General features: G+C 40.2%; 2 protein-coding genes across 5 annotated transcripts in view; one reads left to right on the top strand and one right to left on the bottom strand.

The window, feature by feature from the left end:
* dhdh.2 (dihydrodiol dehydrogenase, tandem duplicate 2) overlaps positions 1 to 8791 on the top strand; it is a 13255-nt gene extending 4464 nt beyond the window's left edge. The window contains exons 4-7 of the mRNA NM_001005600.2: positions 181 to 433; positions 1681 to 1805; positions 7563 to 7713; positions 8558 to 8791. Of these exons, the coding sequence (NP_001005600.2) occupies positions 181 to 433; positions 1681 to 1805; positions 7563 to 7713; positions 8558 to 8667 (639 nt within the window). The 3' untranslated portion in view covers positions 8668 to 8791. The remainder of the gene's footprint in view (positions 1 to 180; positions 434 to 1680; positions 1806 to 7562; positions 7714 to 8557) is intronic.
* Positions 8792 to 12813: 4022 nt separating this feature from the next.
* Positions 12814 to 14460, bottom strand: part of pkma (pyruvate kinase M1/2a) — a 45309-nt gene continuing 43662 nt past the window's right edge. For all 4 annotated transcript variants that reach the window (XM_073928919.1, XM_073928920.1, XM_009293364.4 and 1 more), the window contains 1 exon segment: positions 12814 to 13653. In XM_073928919.1, the coding sequence (XP_073785020.1) occupies positions 13547 to 13653 (107 nt within the window). In that variant the 3' untranslated portion in view covers positions 12814 to 13546.

The raw sequence follows: 14460 nt of genomic DNA, 5'->3' as shown, positions 1-14460 counted from the left end.
GTTGTCTTTAGTATTACTATATTAAACATTAGGCAAGCTTGAGCGTCACAGCAGAGCTCATTAATATTCATAAACGCTCCAAATATGGTCAAAACTGCTAGAGGTAATTCCTGTGGTTATAAATGGACTTATAAACCCGTCTGTGTGTGTGTGTATGTGTGTTTGTGTGTGTGTTTTCAGGCGGTGTGGACGCGCTTCTTCCCAGCTTCGCTGGAGATCAGTCGTCTGCTCTCCCAGAATGCCGTGGGGCAGGTGAAGCTGGTGCGGGCAGACTTCGGCGCTGCTCTCCTTGGTGTGCCGCGCGCCGTACAGAAGCATCTGGGTGGAGGAGCTCTGCTGGACATCGGCATCTACTGCATTCAGTTTGTGCTCATGGTGTTCAATGGAGAGAAACCAGAGCAGATCCAGGCCAGCGGAGTGTGTCTGGACACGGGTACTCAACACACACACTCATCAGCAGATTACACACGTGCACTCTTAGACGTCAGCATTGCATCACATTACTAGTGTTGCTTCTGCTAGAATTTCTGTGTTCAGCTGCTTTGACACTATCTACATTGTAAAGCGCTGGAGGAATAAAGATGAGTTGAATTGAATTTGGGCGTCACGAAGGCGCAGTGGGTAGCACGATCGCCTCACAGCAAGAAGGTCGCTGGTTCGAGTCCCAGTTGGGCTAGTTGACATTTCTGTGTGGAGTTTGCATGTTCTCCCTGCATTCGCGTGGGTTTACTCCAGGTGCTCCGGTTTCCCCCACAGTCCAAACACATGCGCTATAGGGGAATTGGGTAGACTAAATTGTCCGTATTGTATGAGTGTGTGTGTGTGTGTGCGTGTGTGTGTGTGTGTGGATGTTTCCCAGAGATGGGTTGCGGCTGGAAGGGCATCCGCTGCGTAAAAACTTGCTGGATAAGTTGGCGGTTCATTCCGTTGTGGCGACCCCAGATTAATAAAGGGACTAAGCCGACAAGAAAATGAATGAATGAGTGAATTTGGGCATCACGAAGGCGCAGTGGGTAGAACAATCACCTCACAGCAAGAAGGTCGCTAGTTCGAGTCCCAGTTGGGCTAGTTGGCATTTCTGTGTGGAGTTTGCATGTTCTCCCCGTGTTGGTGTGGGTTTCCTCCGGGTGCTCTGGTGTCCCCCACAGTCCAAACAAATGCGCTATAGGGGAATTGATTAACTAAATTGGCCGTAGTGTGTGAGTGAATGCAAGACTGTGTGAGTGGTTTAAGTGTACCATTTAAGATTATAAAATAGTATCAAGTAGGATTTTTAGTGCCAGAATTTTAATGTTAAATGGAAAAAACGTTCATCAAATGCATTTCAAAGTGCACATGTTTCAAGTCAGGTCAGCTTTATGGTCAATCAAACCATGCAACAGTACATTACACAGCAGACTGAAATTGTGTTTCTCCCATACTCCAATGTGCAATTTCAAACAAGATATGACACACACTAAACATTTAACTAATATAGTACAATATATATTTAATAAATAGATAATAATAAACAATAATAAACTGTTTAAAGTATTAAAAGAAAACAATTTTTTTTACAAGAATATGGAAAAAAAGCGATGGATAATATGAGTAAAAGCTTTTTTTAATATTATTGTTTGCACGTAATAGTATTATACAATCTTCTAAGAGCTCATGTACTCGGTGTGTGTTTGACTGCAGGTGTGGACGAGGCGATGGTGGTGACACTGAAGTTCTCTGGACACCGATTGGCCGTCTGTACCTGCACCGTCGCCGCTGAGCTGCCCAATGAAGCGCTGATCGTCGGCACTGAAGGAACCATTAAGGTCAGTGGGGAAAATTAATGATTTTCATGCTCTACAGTAGTGTTTCTCAACTGGTGCGGGCACATTTTCAGTGGCTCACGGAGTGTGTGTGGTCAAAACAACAACAAAAGTTTAATTTTTAGCTTATTTTGACTTTTATTTTGAAATGCGTGCACGACAACGCTACCATTTGACATGGGAAATTGCATTTAATTATAGCAGCAAATATTTCGAAGCGCAAGTACGGCCCTGAATATGTAAAGTATGGATTTACATATATTGACGACAAAAAAGACTTAGGGTGCTTTCACACCTACTCTTTTGTTTCGGAACGTGTCTCGTTTGCCCAGTTAGCACGGTTCGTTTGGCATATGTGAACAGGGCAATTGCGCTCTGTTCCGCGCCAAAGTAATCGCTCCGAGATCGCTTGAATGAGGTGGTCTTGGCTCGGTTGAAACTAACCTGATCCGAGCGCGGTTATATCACAGTGTTTATGGATATGTAATAGGCTTACGGCTATATGAAGAGAGAATTATGAGTAGGGCGGGAAGTTTCACGAGTCTCCGGATGCCCGCAAACGAGTGATGATCTCCCGGTAATCTCGCATCTCCCTCCCAGTCCTCAAATAGGCATCGTCGCGCACCCTTCTCACCCCTCCCCACCGCGTCTCTCCTCAGACACATCGCGCGCGCACCCTGTCAATCACCACCAATCCACCACCTCTCCTGACAGCTGAGCGGGACGCTGCAAAATAAACCCTGACACTGACCAATGTGAGGAGAGTTTACTCACACGTGACTTGTTTTAGCTCTTTTGGTCCGATTAGAAACTTTGCAGTGTGAAAGCGAACCGCTCCAAGAGCAAAGAGCAACAATGTAACATTTGTAATCTCTGTTTCAGAACAACTTACCGGTTCACAGGTGTGAACGCAGCCTTAAATCCTCAGTGTGTCATAAGTAGTGAGCTGCTCTCACAAGACAGCACGAAACCTTCTAAATTAAGTGAAGTTTATTCATAAACTAATTTCGAGAGGAGCACGTGATCATGATTGAACACGGCTGGTTCTGCATTAGCATGCATGATCCACCAATCAGTCCATTCCTAACCCACTATTGACCTTATTCTAAAATGTGGAAGTGCGCCTGTTTTGGCGATTGTCTTAGAACTTCCGATTCAGTCGCCTATGAGAGAAATGACTAGGAATAATAAACGGCAGAAAATGGCCAAACTACTTGCTCAACAAACAAATGTTTGCATGACTATACAGACCAAGTAGCATAATATAATAATAAAATATTAAATTGCAACATCAAGCAGCGTAACGAGCAGTTGTTAATGTCAAAAAAATGAATGAAAGTGAATGTGACCAGAAGTCGTGAGACAAAAAGATTCAAATGGCAGCGCCTGCTCGCCAGCTGAGAATAAGGTGAATAAAGAGCCAGGGTTTTTTCACTACAGTCATCTTCGATTTGAAGAATCCCCCCTTCCACCCCTACCTTTTCACCTTTCCCTCCATAGGGCAGCACGGTGGCCCAGTGACTAGCGCTGTCGCCTCACAGCAAGAACGTCACCGGTTCTAGTCCTTCAACAGGCCGGTGGTCGTTTCTGTGTGTAGTTTGCATGTTCTTCCCGTGCTTGCGTGGGTTTTCCCCGGGTCCTCCGGTTTCCTTCCACATTCCAAAAACATGCACAACAAGTAAATTGATAAATCTAAATTTGCAATTCAGGTAATCTAATAATGCAGCAGATCTTTTAATAGCATTCAATTTTTAGTCATCAGCCCTTATCAAGGGGGAGTTGTCAAGATCTACCTGAGCTCAAGGCTCCCCTTTCTTCCTCCAAACGGGAGGGAGCCCAGGGCTCAAGAACCTTCAAGCTCAGGGCTCTCTCCCGGGACAGCATGCCAAACTTGCTTATAATCAATCATCAGCTAAGTGTCAACTCTTGAAAACAACATTTAGAAAGCAGACAACATGTTTTATTAACAGTTCAGTTTAGTTCATAGTAACTGAACCTTTCCTCACCCTAACCACTGTTTACAGGATTTGTAGTTGTGACTTTGTAATATTTCTATAATTTGATCCATTTTGTTAAATGACAGCAGTAAATATAGTTTATTTGCAAGTCTTGGTGATTTTCTTATGATTTATCTGTCACTGCTTGTGTATGTTGCCAAACAAATATGTGGATGGAAGCAGAGTTACTGAAGTGATGATCGATGATGGCTGTGTTGAGTCTAACGCTGCTGCAGTGTTTATTAAAGCACATTCAGTCTCATAACACACTCCATCTCAGTCGTCTGTGTGTGTGTAAATATTTGATCATAATCCGCTGCCGTCTTCTCACTAATGCGGCTTTAAACTTCATTTATTGACGTGATGTTAAAACTAAATCACATATACATACAAGGTTCCTGGAAAAGTCGTGGAAAAGTCATGGAAATTAGTTGAATATAGCTGAAGTCAGAATTATTCACCCCCTTTGAATTTTTGTTTCTTTTTTAAATATTTCTCAAATGATGTTGAACAGATTCAGGAAATGTTCACAGTATGTCTGATAATATTTGTTCTTCTGGAGAAAGTCTTATTTGTTTTATTTCGGCTAGAATAAAAGCAGTTTTTAATTTTTTAAACACCATTTTAAGGTCAATATTATTCGCCCCTTTAAGCTGTATTTTTTCTCGATAGTCTACTGAACAAACCATCATTATACAATAACTTGCCTAATTACCCTAACCTGCCTAGTTAACCCTAATTACCCTAGTGAAGCCTTTAAATGTCACTTTAAGCTGTATAGAAGTGTCTTGAAGAATATCTAGTCTAATATTATTTACTGTCATCATGACAAAGAGAAAATAAATCAGTTATTAGAGATGAGTTATTAACACTATTGTGAATAGAAATGAATAGAAATCTGCTCTCTGTTAAACAGAGATTGGGGAAAAAATAAACAGGGGGAAAATAATTCTGACTTCAACTGTGTCTGTATAGTTGAATTAGTGCTGTGCGATCCTGGAAAAATCGGACATTTCCATATTCTGTATTTCTGTAGTATATTGCGATGTGAATGCAATTTCACCAGGGGCCTCATGTATCAACGCTGCGTACGCACAAAAACTTTGCGTTCGCCAGGTTTCACGCTCAGAATCGCTCATGTTTAGATTTACTAACAATGAACTGAACATGGGAATGTGTGCAGCTTCACGGCAGCTTCATGGCTGGTGTACGCACATTTTTTGTGCGTGTCTGTTTTATTTCCATTGGCGACTCCTAGAGGCAGTTGTGTTAAATTCTTCTCTACAAAGTGTCTGAGCCTTGCAATGGCAGCTGTATGAGACGGGTTCATCTAGCAGATATATACGATTTCCATACCATACAGTTGACCAGCTAAACATTAAAGCACAATTTGCAGCAGTCACTGGTTTTCCCAATGTAATCTGAGCGATCTACTGCACGCACATCGCTATAAAGACACTATCTGAAGATGAATTTGCATGCGTGAATCAGAAACATTTCCATTCAATAAATGTGCAAATAAAATGATGCACAGACTTATTAATGATTCCTACTTGTCTTTCTCGTGATAAATAGTTGGCAAAATCTGATATGTAGCGGGGGAAAAAGACGAAAGAGTTCATCAGATGCTGGATTCGAACCGAGTTCAAGCTCAAACGTGTCAAAACATGTTGACATGCGTCTTACAAGCTGCGCCACTGAGACTGCTAAGGATGTTGCAACATTTTACACCTATAAATCACACTATTTCTTTTTAATTCACTCAGTGCGATGTTTACATTTACATTTACATTTAGTCATTTAGCAGACGCTTTTATCCAAAGCGACTTACAAATGAGGACAAGGAAGCAATTTACACAACTAAGAGCAACAATGAATAAGTACTAAAGGCAAGTTTCAGGTCTGTAAAGTCTAAGAAGGGAAGTGTTAGTAGTTTTTTTTTTTTTTTTTTTTTTTTGTACAATTAGTGTGATATTAGTGTGATAGTGTGATGTTCAGACCCAACTGTGTTAACCGCGTCAGCTAAACTCTCCCACTCTATTTTTTTTCTTTGTTGTTAATTCCGGAGAACAAACTTGCAAATAACACCGCTTTTCTCCGGTCTACCTCCGACAGCAGCACCTCCAGTTCACTTTCTGTTCAAAGTTTCTCTTCTTGCTTTTGCCGTTGCTTTTTCGTTGGGTTTTGCCAAAGTAGAGTCATTAGCATATTCATACGGAAGAGGAGGCAGGGAGGGGTTTTGTGCTCGTGCACGTGCGCTCAGCTTCACGTTCATTCAGATGTACAAAAGAATATGCGTGAGATTCGGCGTACGCAGTGTTTCATACATCTGAATTGTTTTCTGCGTACGCACATTTACAGCTTTGTGCGTACGCAATGTTTTAGTAAGATTTCCACGCAAGTCTTCGTACATGAGGCCCCAGGTGATTTAACAGGTTCATTTGGATTGATTGGAGGGATTTTGTGGTGGAGTGAATCTCTAATAATAAATAACAAACAAATTACAAGCATAGATAAATAAAATATAGTAAAGATGGAAGTAAATAAGTGTTCAGGTACAGATATTGAATAACCAACACAGCATAGTCTTCATTCAATATTATTTAATCTTTATTAAAGTTACAATAAATTCCTTGTGGCCGGATGTGTTAAACTCTGAAATATTGAAATGTTCACACAGTCACAGGCCTAACAGGGACAGTTCACTGAATGATTAACATGCACTCCCTATTTACTCACACTTCACTTGCTTCACTATAGGAGTTATGATCATTGTAGTCTTTCTGTGTTCATTTAAAATAAAAGAAGACTCATAAATGTTTGAAACAACTGAAGGGTGTAATGAAACTGGTCAGTCATTTTTGGGGGAACTATCTCTATAAAAATGCATGCAGATGATCAACCTTTACTCTATAATGATTTAACTCTGGGAGACGCAGTGGCGCATTAGGTAGTGCTGTCGCCTCACAGCAAGAAGGTCGCTGGGTCGCTGGTTCGAACCTCAGCTCAGTTGGCGTTTCTGTGTGGAGTTTGCATGTTCTCCCTGCCTTCGCGTGGGTTTCCTCCGGGTGCTCCGGTTTCCCCCACAGTCCAAAAGACATGCGGCACAGGTGAATTGGGTAGGCTAAATTGTCCGCATTGTATGAGTGTGTGTGTGTGGATGTTTCCCAGAGATGGGTTGCGGCTGGAGGGGCATCTACTGCGTAAAAACTTGCTGGATAAGTTGGCGGTTCATTCCGCTGTGGCGACCCCGGATTAATAAAGGGACTAAACCGACAAGAAAATGAATGATTAAACTCTATATTAAACTGTAATCTCAACATTGCATATCCTGTGATGTGACTATTGGGGATGCACACATTGTGATATCAATGCTGAAACCATGTATTGTGCAGCCCTAACTTGAATATAGGGTAGTTGTCTTTACACCTTTTCTGTCTCTGGCTAAAAACTTGCTTCTACATTGATTCTACATCAAATCAATTTTACAGAGATATGAATCACATTTAATTAAAAGAGATTGTTGCGTGTTCTATGATGTGCTGTAATAAATGAGAACGTCATTGCTTTTCTTATTATTTACCCTGTATATGTAGACATTACAGGAAACATTACGTCATGAAAATACTTGAAAGTTCTGGAAAAGTCTTGGAATTTGAGTCGTGAAAATGTGTATGAAGACTGTACATCATGATAAATGACGATTTGTTTCAGATCGAGACACACACACACTGCTGTAGATTAAAAGCTTGTTGTGATTCAGGTCCCGGCTCATATGTGGTGTCCGACGTCTCTGCTGGTCAACGGTGTGGAGACTCAGTTCCCTGTTCCTGATCCACATCTGCCGCTCAACTTCATCAACAGCACCGGCATGAGATATGAAGCTGAGGAAGTGCGGCGCTGTGTACTCGCAGGTACACACACACACACACACACACACACACACACACACACACACACACACACTCACACACACACTGGCTTGTTGTTTTTTCCTGGTGTGGACTCGATGTTTCTATTCATTCATTTTCCTTTAGCGATCGCCCCCGTCGCCCTATAACGTTTTCATATAAACTGTATATCCTCTCCTCCTTCCCCCATAACCAAACCCTGACAGCATCAATTTAAATTTTTACATTCATCAATCTTGTTCCCCACGCTGACACAGGTCCCCATGAGTCTGTGTGCATTCATGTTTAAGTCCCCAGTGTGTTATAAAAACAAGTACACCCTACATACACACACATTTGTTTTTGAATTCCTCCGGGTGCTCCGGTTTCCCCCACAGTCCAAACACATGCACTATAGGGGAATTGGGTAGGCTACATTGTCTGTAGTGTATGAGTGTGAGTGAGTGAGTGTGTGTGGGTGTTTCCCAGAGATGGGTTGCAGCTGGAAGGGCATCCGCTGCGTAAAAACGTGCTGGATAAGTTGGCGGTTCATTCCGCTGTGGCGACCCCGGATTAATAAAAGGACTAAGCTGAAAAGAAAATGAATGAATTGCAAATTATCAAAATTTAATTAATTAATTAATTTTCTTTTCGGTTTAGTCCCTTTATTAATCTGGGGTCGCCACAGCGGAATGAACCGCCAACATGCTAGTCTTCTTTTTTTTTTTTTTTTTTTTACAATTTGGACAAAGTATCTAAAGGTTAATCAATAAAGACATTTTTCACAGCGTTTCTTGTTCATGTTAATCAATATTACTGGACATGTTCAGTGTGTTGAGCATCTTCTGATCAGACTCTTGTGTTTCAGGGCTGAAGGAAAGCTCTCGAATGTCTCACGCTGACTCCGCCCTCCTTGCTGACATCATGGATGAAGCCCGCAGGCAGGTGGGTGTGGTCTACAGCCAGGACAGCCAATGAGCTCCCACCACTACTGCTGCTCATTAACATAAAACTGTGAAACAGACCAATAAAAGACTTCTGCTGCTCTTTTTTTTTGAATGAACTCAGGCTCAGAATAAAACCGGAAGTTTAATACTGTAAATGTGTTTCTGATTAATTCTCCACCTAAACTACACAACATGATGCTGAACACACATTTTGGTTAAATGATAATATTTCTTGTTTCCCTTTGGATGCTTTAGTTCATAGTTGCATTAATGGAGCATTTATTTAAACAACAATTGCATCAAAAAAAAGATCATGGCACTAATGAACTCCTCTTGGTTTGTGCTGAGTGTCTGCTGTTTATTAGTGTGCAGATGCTCTTATATAAGTGACCTTGAGCTGAAACAAAGCCTGCATTCAGACAAACACTTCAGACCAGCTCCTATTAAAAACTGAAGACAAACTGCATAAGAAATGATCATCTGAACAACAACTTCCATTCATTCATTCCTTCATTTATTTTCAGCTTAGTCCCTTTATAAATCTGGGGTCTCCACAGCGGAATGAACCGCCAACTTATCCAGCATATGTTTTACACAGTGGATGCCCTTCCAGCTGCAACCCAGTACTGGGGAACTGAAAAAGAACTTAAGTTCAAATAATGAACATTGTTTTTTTGTTTATTCTTAAATAATATTTGTTTTCCCTTTTTTTTTTTACTGATTTCCAAAATATTTAATCTAAAAAAAATGTTTTCTTATTCTTGATGCATTTTTTTTGGACAGTATAAAAAGGATAGCTCTAGTCCCAAACATGAAAATCCTTTATCCAGGACAATAATGAAAAAGTCAATAACTCTCAAAATGTTCATTGATTTTTATTTTTCAGCTTAGTCCCTTTTATTCATCAGGGGTCGCCACAGCAGAATGAACCACCAACTTATCCAGCATATGTTTTACACAGTGGATGCCCTTCCAGCTGCAACCCAGTACTGGGAAACAGCCATACACATTCACACTCATATAAATTCCCCTATAGTGCATGTGTTTGGACTGTGGGGGAAACCGGAGCAAACCCACACCAACATGGGGAAAACATGCAAACTCCACACAGAAACACCAACTGACCCAGCTGAGACTCGAACCAGGGATGTTCTTGCTGTGAGGTCGCAGTGCTGAACACTGAACCACTATCACCCATCTAAAGATGTTTTCCCAGTTAAAATAAAGTTAACTCAATAATTAAAGTCCAACCCTTTATGACTTTATTCTGTTGAACACAAGAAGATATTTTGAAGAATGCTGGAAACTTGTAATCATGTTTTTCCTCGGTTGGAAGTCAATGGTTGCAGGTTTTCAGCTCTCTTTAATACCTTCTTTCAAAACTTACAAGTCAGGTTTGGAGCAAGTAAAACGTGAGTAAATTTTTCATTTTTGGGTAAACTGTACCCATTTAGACCATAGTTTGGCCCTGAAATGACACTTTGGCACTGTCCTTCAAACCACCTGGTTTTACTCATTTGTCAACAAGAAGCTTTTAAGAGTTTAATAAAATTGAGTCTGAACGTTTATGTGACTGGAGAAAGAGGATCCCTGATTAAAGTGGAATGATCCACCAACACAGTGGAGTTCAACGCTCTGTGGTAACCCCAGATTACAGTTTCTCTCACAGCACTGTTTACATTTACACAACAGTTGGTCATTTGTGCACATCACAGTAGCAGTTTCTCATTCCTTCCCACAAATGTCAAATGCTTTTGGACATGCACCTACTGCTTTCACACAACTCACTGCTGTTTATATCATCTGCTTATATCATGTCAGTCAAAATGAACTGAACCTGTGTATGCTGACTAGCCGTTCCATATACAAAAGTCCTCATTTCACTAGTGGAGTCATCACATACACACATGCTGAACTAGTGTCAAAACATGTCCTGCACATTTTATAACATTAAATTTTTTTTCTAACAGAAAATGTTTCCTTAATTGAACAATTTCATGAGTGATTTACAGACCTGTGTGTGTGTATGTTGGTTCAGTTCCAGTATGCACTGCGATATTGTTTCCAGTTGTGCACAGCTCCACCCAAGGGAAGTGTATGTTTGCTGTAAATAAGGCTTTATTTATTAATTTGCACAATGCTGTGAATACAGTAGAAATGTAAAGAGCATATATGGAGTAGAAATGTGATATATTCAGTGTCTTATACTCAGATACGTCACTAATGCAGTGATGTAGAACTGTACTGTAGTCTTCAAAGGGCTGTGCTAATAGTATACAGTGCTGTCTTGAGCATTTTCAGGACGTCTCACCAACATCTGACATTTTTGCATTGAAAACCATGTCCAGAGTAAACTGACAATGAAAACACGACAAAGCCATTTGAAATCATGTTCATAAACAACTCTTCAACTTGATCACACTGACACTTTCATTGACATCAATACTTTATTTTAAGGAATGAGCTGTTCATTTTGAGCAAGTGACTTGCTTTTTCCTGTTATCAACTAGGTTTTGCAGTTTGTACCAATTGTTTTGATAAATGCATGAACTGCTGTGCAAGTGTAAATAGTGATGTGCGAAATGCACCGAAGTGACTGAGAAAACCTGTAATAAAGGGACTCAGCTGAAGAGAAAATGAATGAAATGTAACTTACCCATGGCAACTTTAATGTAAAATAGTTTGTTATATTTACCTTCAGCCCACAGATCTCAACGAGATTTGGATGTTGGCCCTTTATACCAAACTGTTTGAGCACCCCTGATCTAAAAATTATGCCTTCTAAATATTATATGTCTCGCTACAATCCAACCTGCTGTTTAACCAGTTAAACTCTTTTGGCATTTCCACCTGGATTTTGCCTATCCAAATTTAAAAGCTTCCCAAATCCACATGCAGAGGTCTAAATGCAAAAATTTGGCATCATTTTAAAGAAAACCCTTTAAATTTTCATAAAACACTGTTTAAAGTGTTTAAAATGTCTGTATATGTTGACTGTGTTTTAATAAACACCTAAAAAAAAGAGGCGCTTTTTTATTTTTATAAACTCAAATCTTTGTACCTTTTAGGTTGTGTGTGGTCTAGCGTGCTGTAATTAATGTTGGTGGTTCCTGCACATGTCTGTAATCATAGGAAAACAGAAAAATGTCTCCACCATAATATATGCAGAAGTTATTGTATTCCAACTGATGAGAGGTGCTGTACAAGCCACAGGGAGCGATCATTGTTTTCATATTTCACTATTCTTTTGTTTGATCAAACATAATTCACTGTGTTTGGAGCACATCAGACATATAAAAGCATTACTTATGCACATCAGCTCAAAAACAGAGGAGAATGGCCCTGAAGCGCACAGCATAAGGCAAGAGATGACAGCTGTCTGTGCTATCTGGGGCTGCTTATTGATCATAAATGTATTGTTTTCACTTCTGCACCATGGAAACACCGCGATTCATTCAACAACTGTTTGATATGTGAATATAATTCAGTAAAAAGAATGCTAGAACCGTATGAGCACCGGCAAGAGCTTTCATTTGAGCTATAACTTGTACATGTGTCAGATGAAAAATATGAAAATTAACCTATGTAAAATACCCAGCTCGGGTATCCAAAATACTGTGTGTTTAAGTGTAAATATCTTTTGTACAGTAGAATAAAACCAAAGTGATGCATATGTGCATAAAATATAGATTCTACACTTTCAAACAAAACCACTTACAGGGGTCTGGTGCAATGCTAGCCCTTTAAATCTGAAAGCGAAAGTTGATGGTGTCACAGACCCAGTACCGGGTCAGTGGCGTTTAACTAGTTATCATCCAATAACTCAGGGCTTCTGAAAGTAACCAGGATAGCAAAGTCCACTAAAGGAGGTCAAGCCTTTTCATTTATGGCTCCTAAACTCTGGAATAGGCTTCCTGATAATATCTGAGGCTCAGTCACACTCTCTCAGTTCAAAACTAGACATTAGACTGATAACCTTAGCTTTTCTGATTGTAATGCAGTAATGTGCACCTTTTGTAAAGCTGTTTTGAAATCATAATTATTGTAAAAAGCACCATACAAATACACTGGAATTGATTATTAGTTTGACACAGTAGTTCTTAAAACACAGCCGAGTCTTACTAAATTGATCACCATTAATATATCTGAATGTAATAAATCAGCAGTGGAGTCCAGACAAGTGCTCGTCTCCTTTATTAATTCAGTCTCCAGTAATACAACACTTCAGAATGAGACTATAGATTACTCTTATAGTTAGTACATCTTGCACTCTAGCGACACAAAGCAGGTAGATCTAAACACACACTCTCATTCATTCATCAAACACACACACAAACACACACTCACGTGAGCAGCGGAGACGGGGTTATACAGCAGAGGATGCTGGGAATGATTAATATTCACCCCTCCTTTACTCCACAGCTGAAATGAGGCGGACGCGAGACATCCAAACATTTCAGAAAATATATGAATATATAACGATCTCGGGGTCGAGTGCAAACACACAATGTAACATCGTCAGGAGTGTGAACACAAATAAAAGCACACAGACAGAGAAACACTACTAATATAACCGTTACAGGTTACAGCTGATTGAGCATTCGCCACCCATCCCTGCGCTTCACCATGCGGACAGACAAGACACAAACCAGACAGACAGCTCGGGTTTCATGTGTGTGTGAGATAAACAGGAGATTATAGATGAATAAAAAAACAAAACAAGTGAGAACAACCAATCAAATATGAGGATGATGGGACACCAACCAATCAGGAGAGAGGATGATGATCCACTGACCAATCAGGGGAAGAAGATAACAGGGTGGTCCACTGGCCTTGTGTTTTCTGCTGGAGTGGGGTTTGTGTGATGTATGGAGGAGTGATGTATGAACAGCAGAGGGGTTTTAACGGTTTTACGGCACTGGGACGACACGCATGGTGTTGGTGTATCCAGAGCCGGGACGCCAGCCAGTCAGAACGATCACCACATCACCAGCCTTGAAGAATCCACGAGCTTTACCTGAGAGAGAGAGAGAGAGAGAGAGAGAGAGAGAGATGAAAAATGTGAAAACTATTTAAAATAAAAATAACAATTAAAATAAAAAAAGTGAGTTCGTTCTCTCTCAAACTATTTTTAAACCATTTCATGTTGAGTTGTGAAATTTTCTTCATTCTCTACTACTGCTTTTATGACAACTACTACTACAACAACATCAACGACGACAACAGCAACAACGACGACGACTACTACGACGACAACAACTACTACTAATACAACGAAAACTACTACGTTGACAGACTATGACGACAACTATTATGCCGACAACTACTACAACGCCGACTTCAAAAACTACTACAACGACTACAATTGCTAGTACTACTATTACTACTAAGACGACAACTACTACAACGACGACAACTACTACGTTGACAGACTATGACGACAACTATTATGTTGACAACTACTACAACGCCGACTTCGAAAACTACTACAACGACTACAATTGCTAGTACTACTATTACTACAACTATTACTATGACGACTACTATTACGACAACTACTATAACGATGAAGAAGAATACTACTACTACTACTACTACTACTACTACTACTACAACAACAACAACATGACGAAGGCTATTACTACAATGACTACATTTATTACTACGACGACTACAACTGCTACTTTGACATCGACTACTTCTATGAAGACAACTATTACGCCGACAACTACTACAACGTCGAAAACTACTACGAAGACGACTACAATTGCTAGTACTACTATTACGACAACTATTACTATGACGACTACTACTACAACAACTA

The sequence above is a fragment of the Danio rerio genome, chromosome 18 (genome assembly GCF_049306965.1).
Source record: "Danio rerio strain Tuebingen ecotype United States chromosome 18, GRCz12tu, whole genome shotgun sequence".
Classification (NCBI taxonomy): Eukaryota; Metazoa; Chordata; class Actinopteri; order Cypriniformes; family Danionidae; genus Danio; species Danio rerio.
Note: the sequence above shows the minus strand (reverse complement) of the source record. Positions and strands in the feature narration are given on the sequence as shown.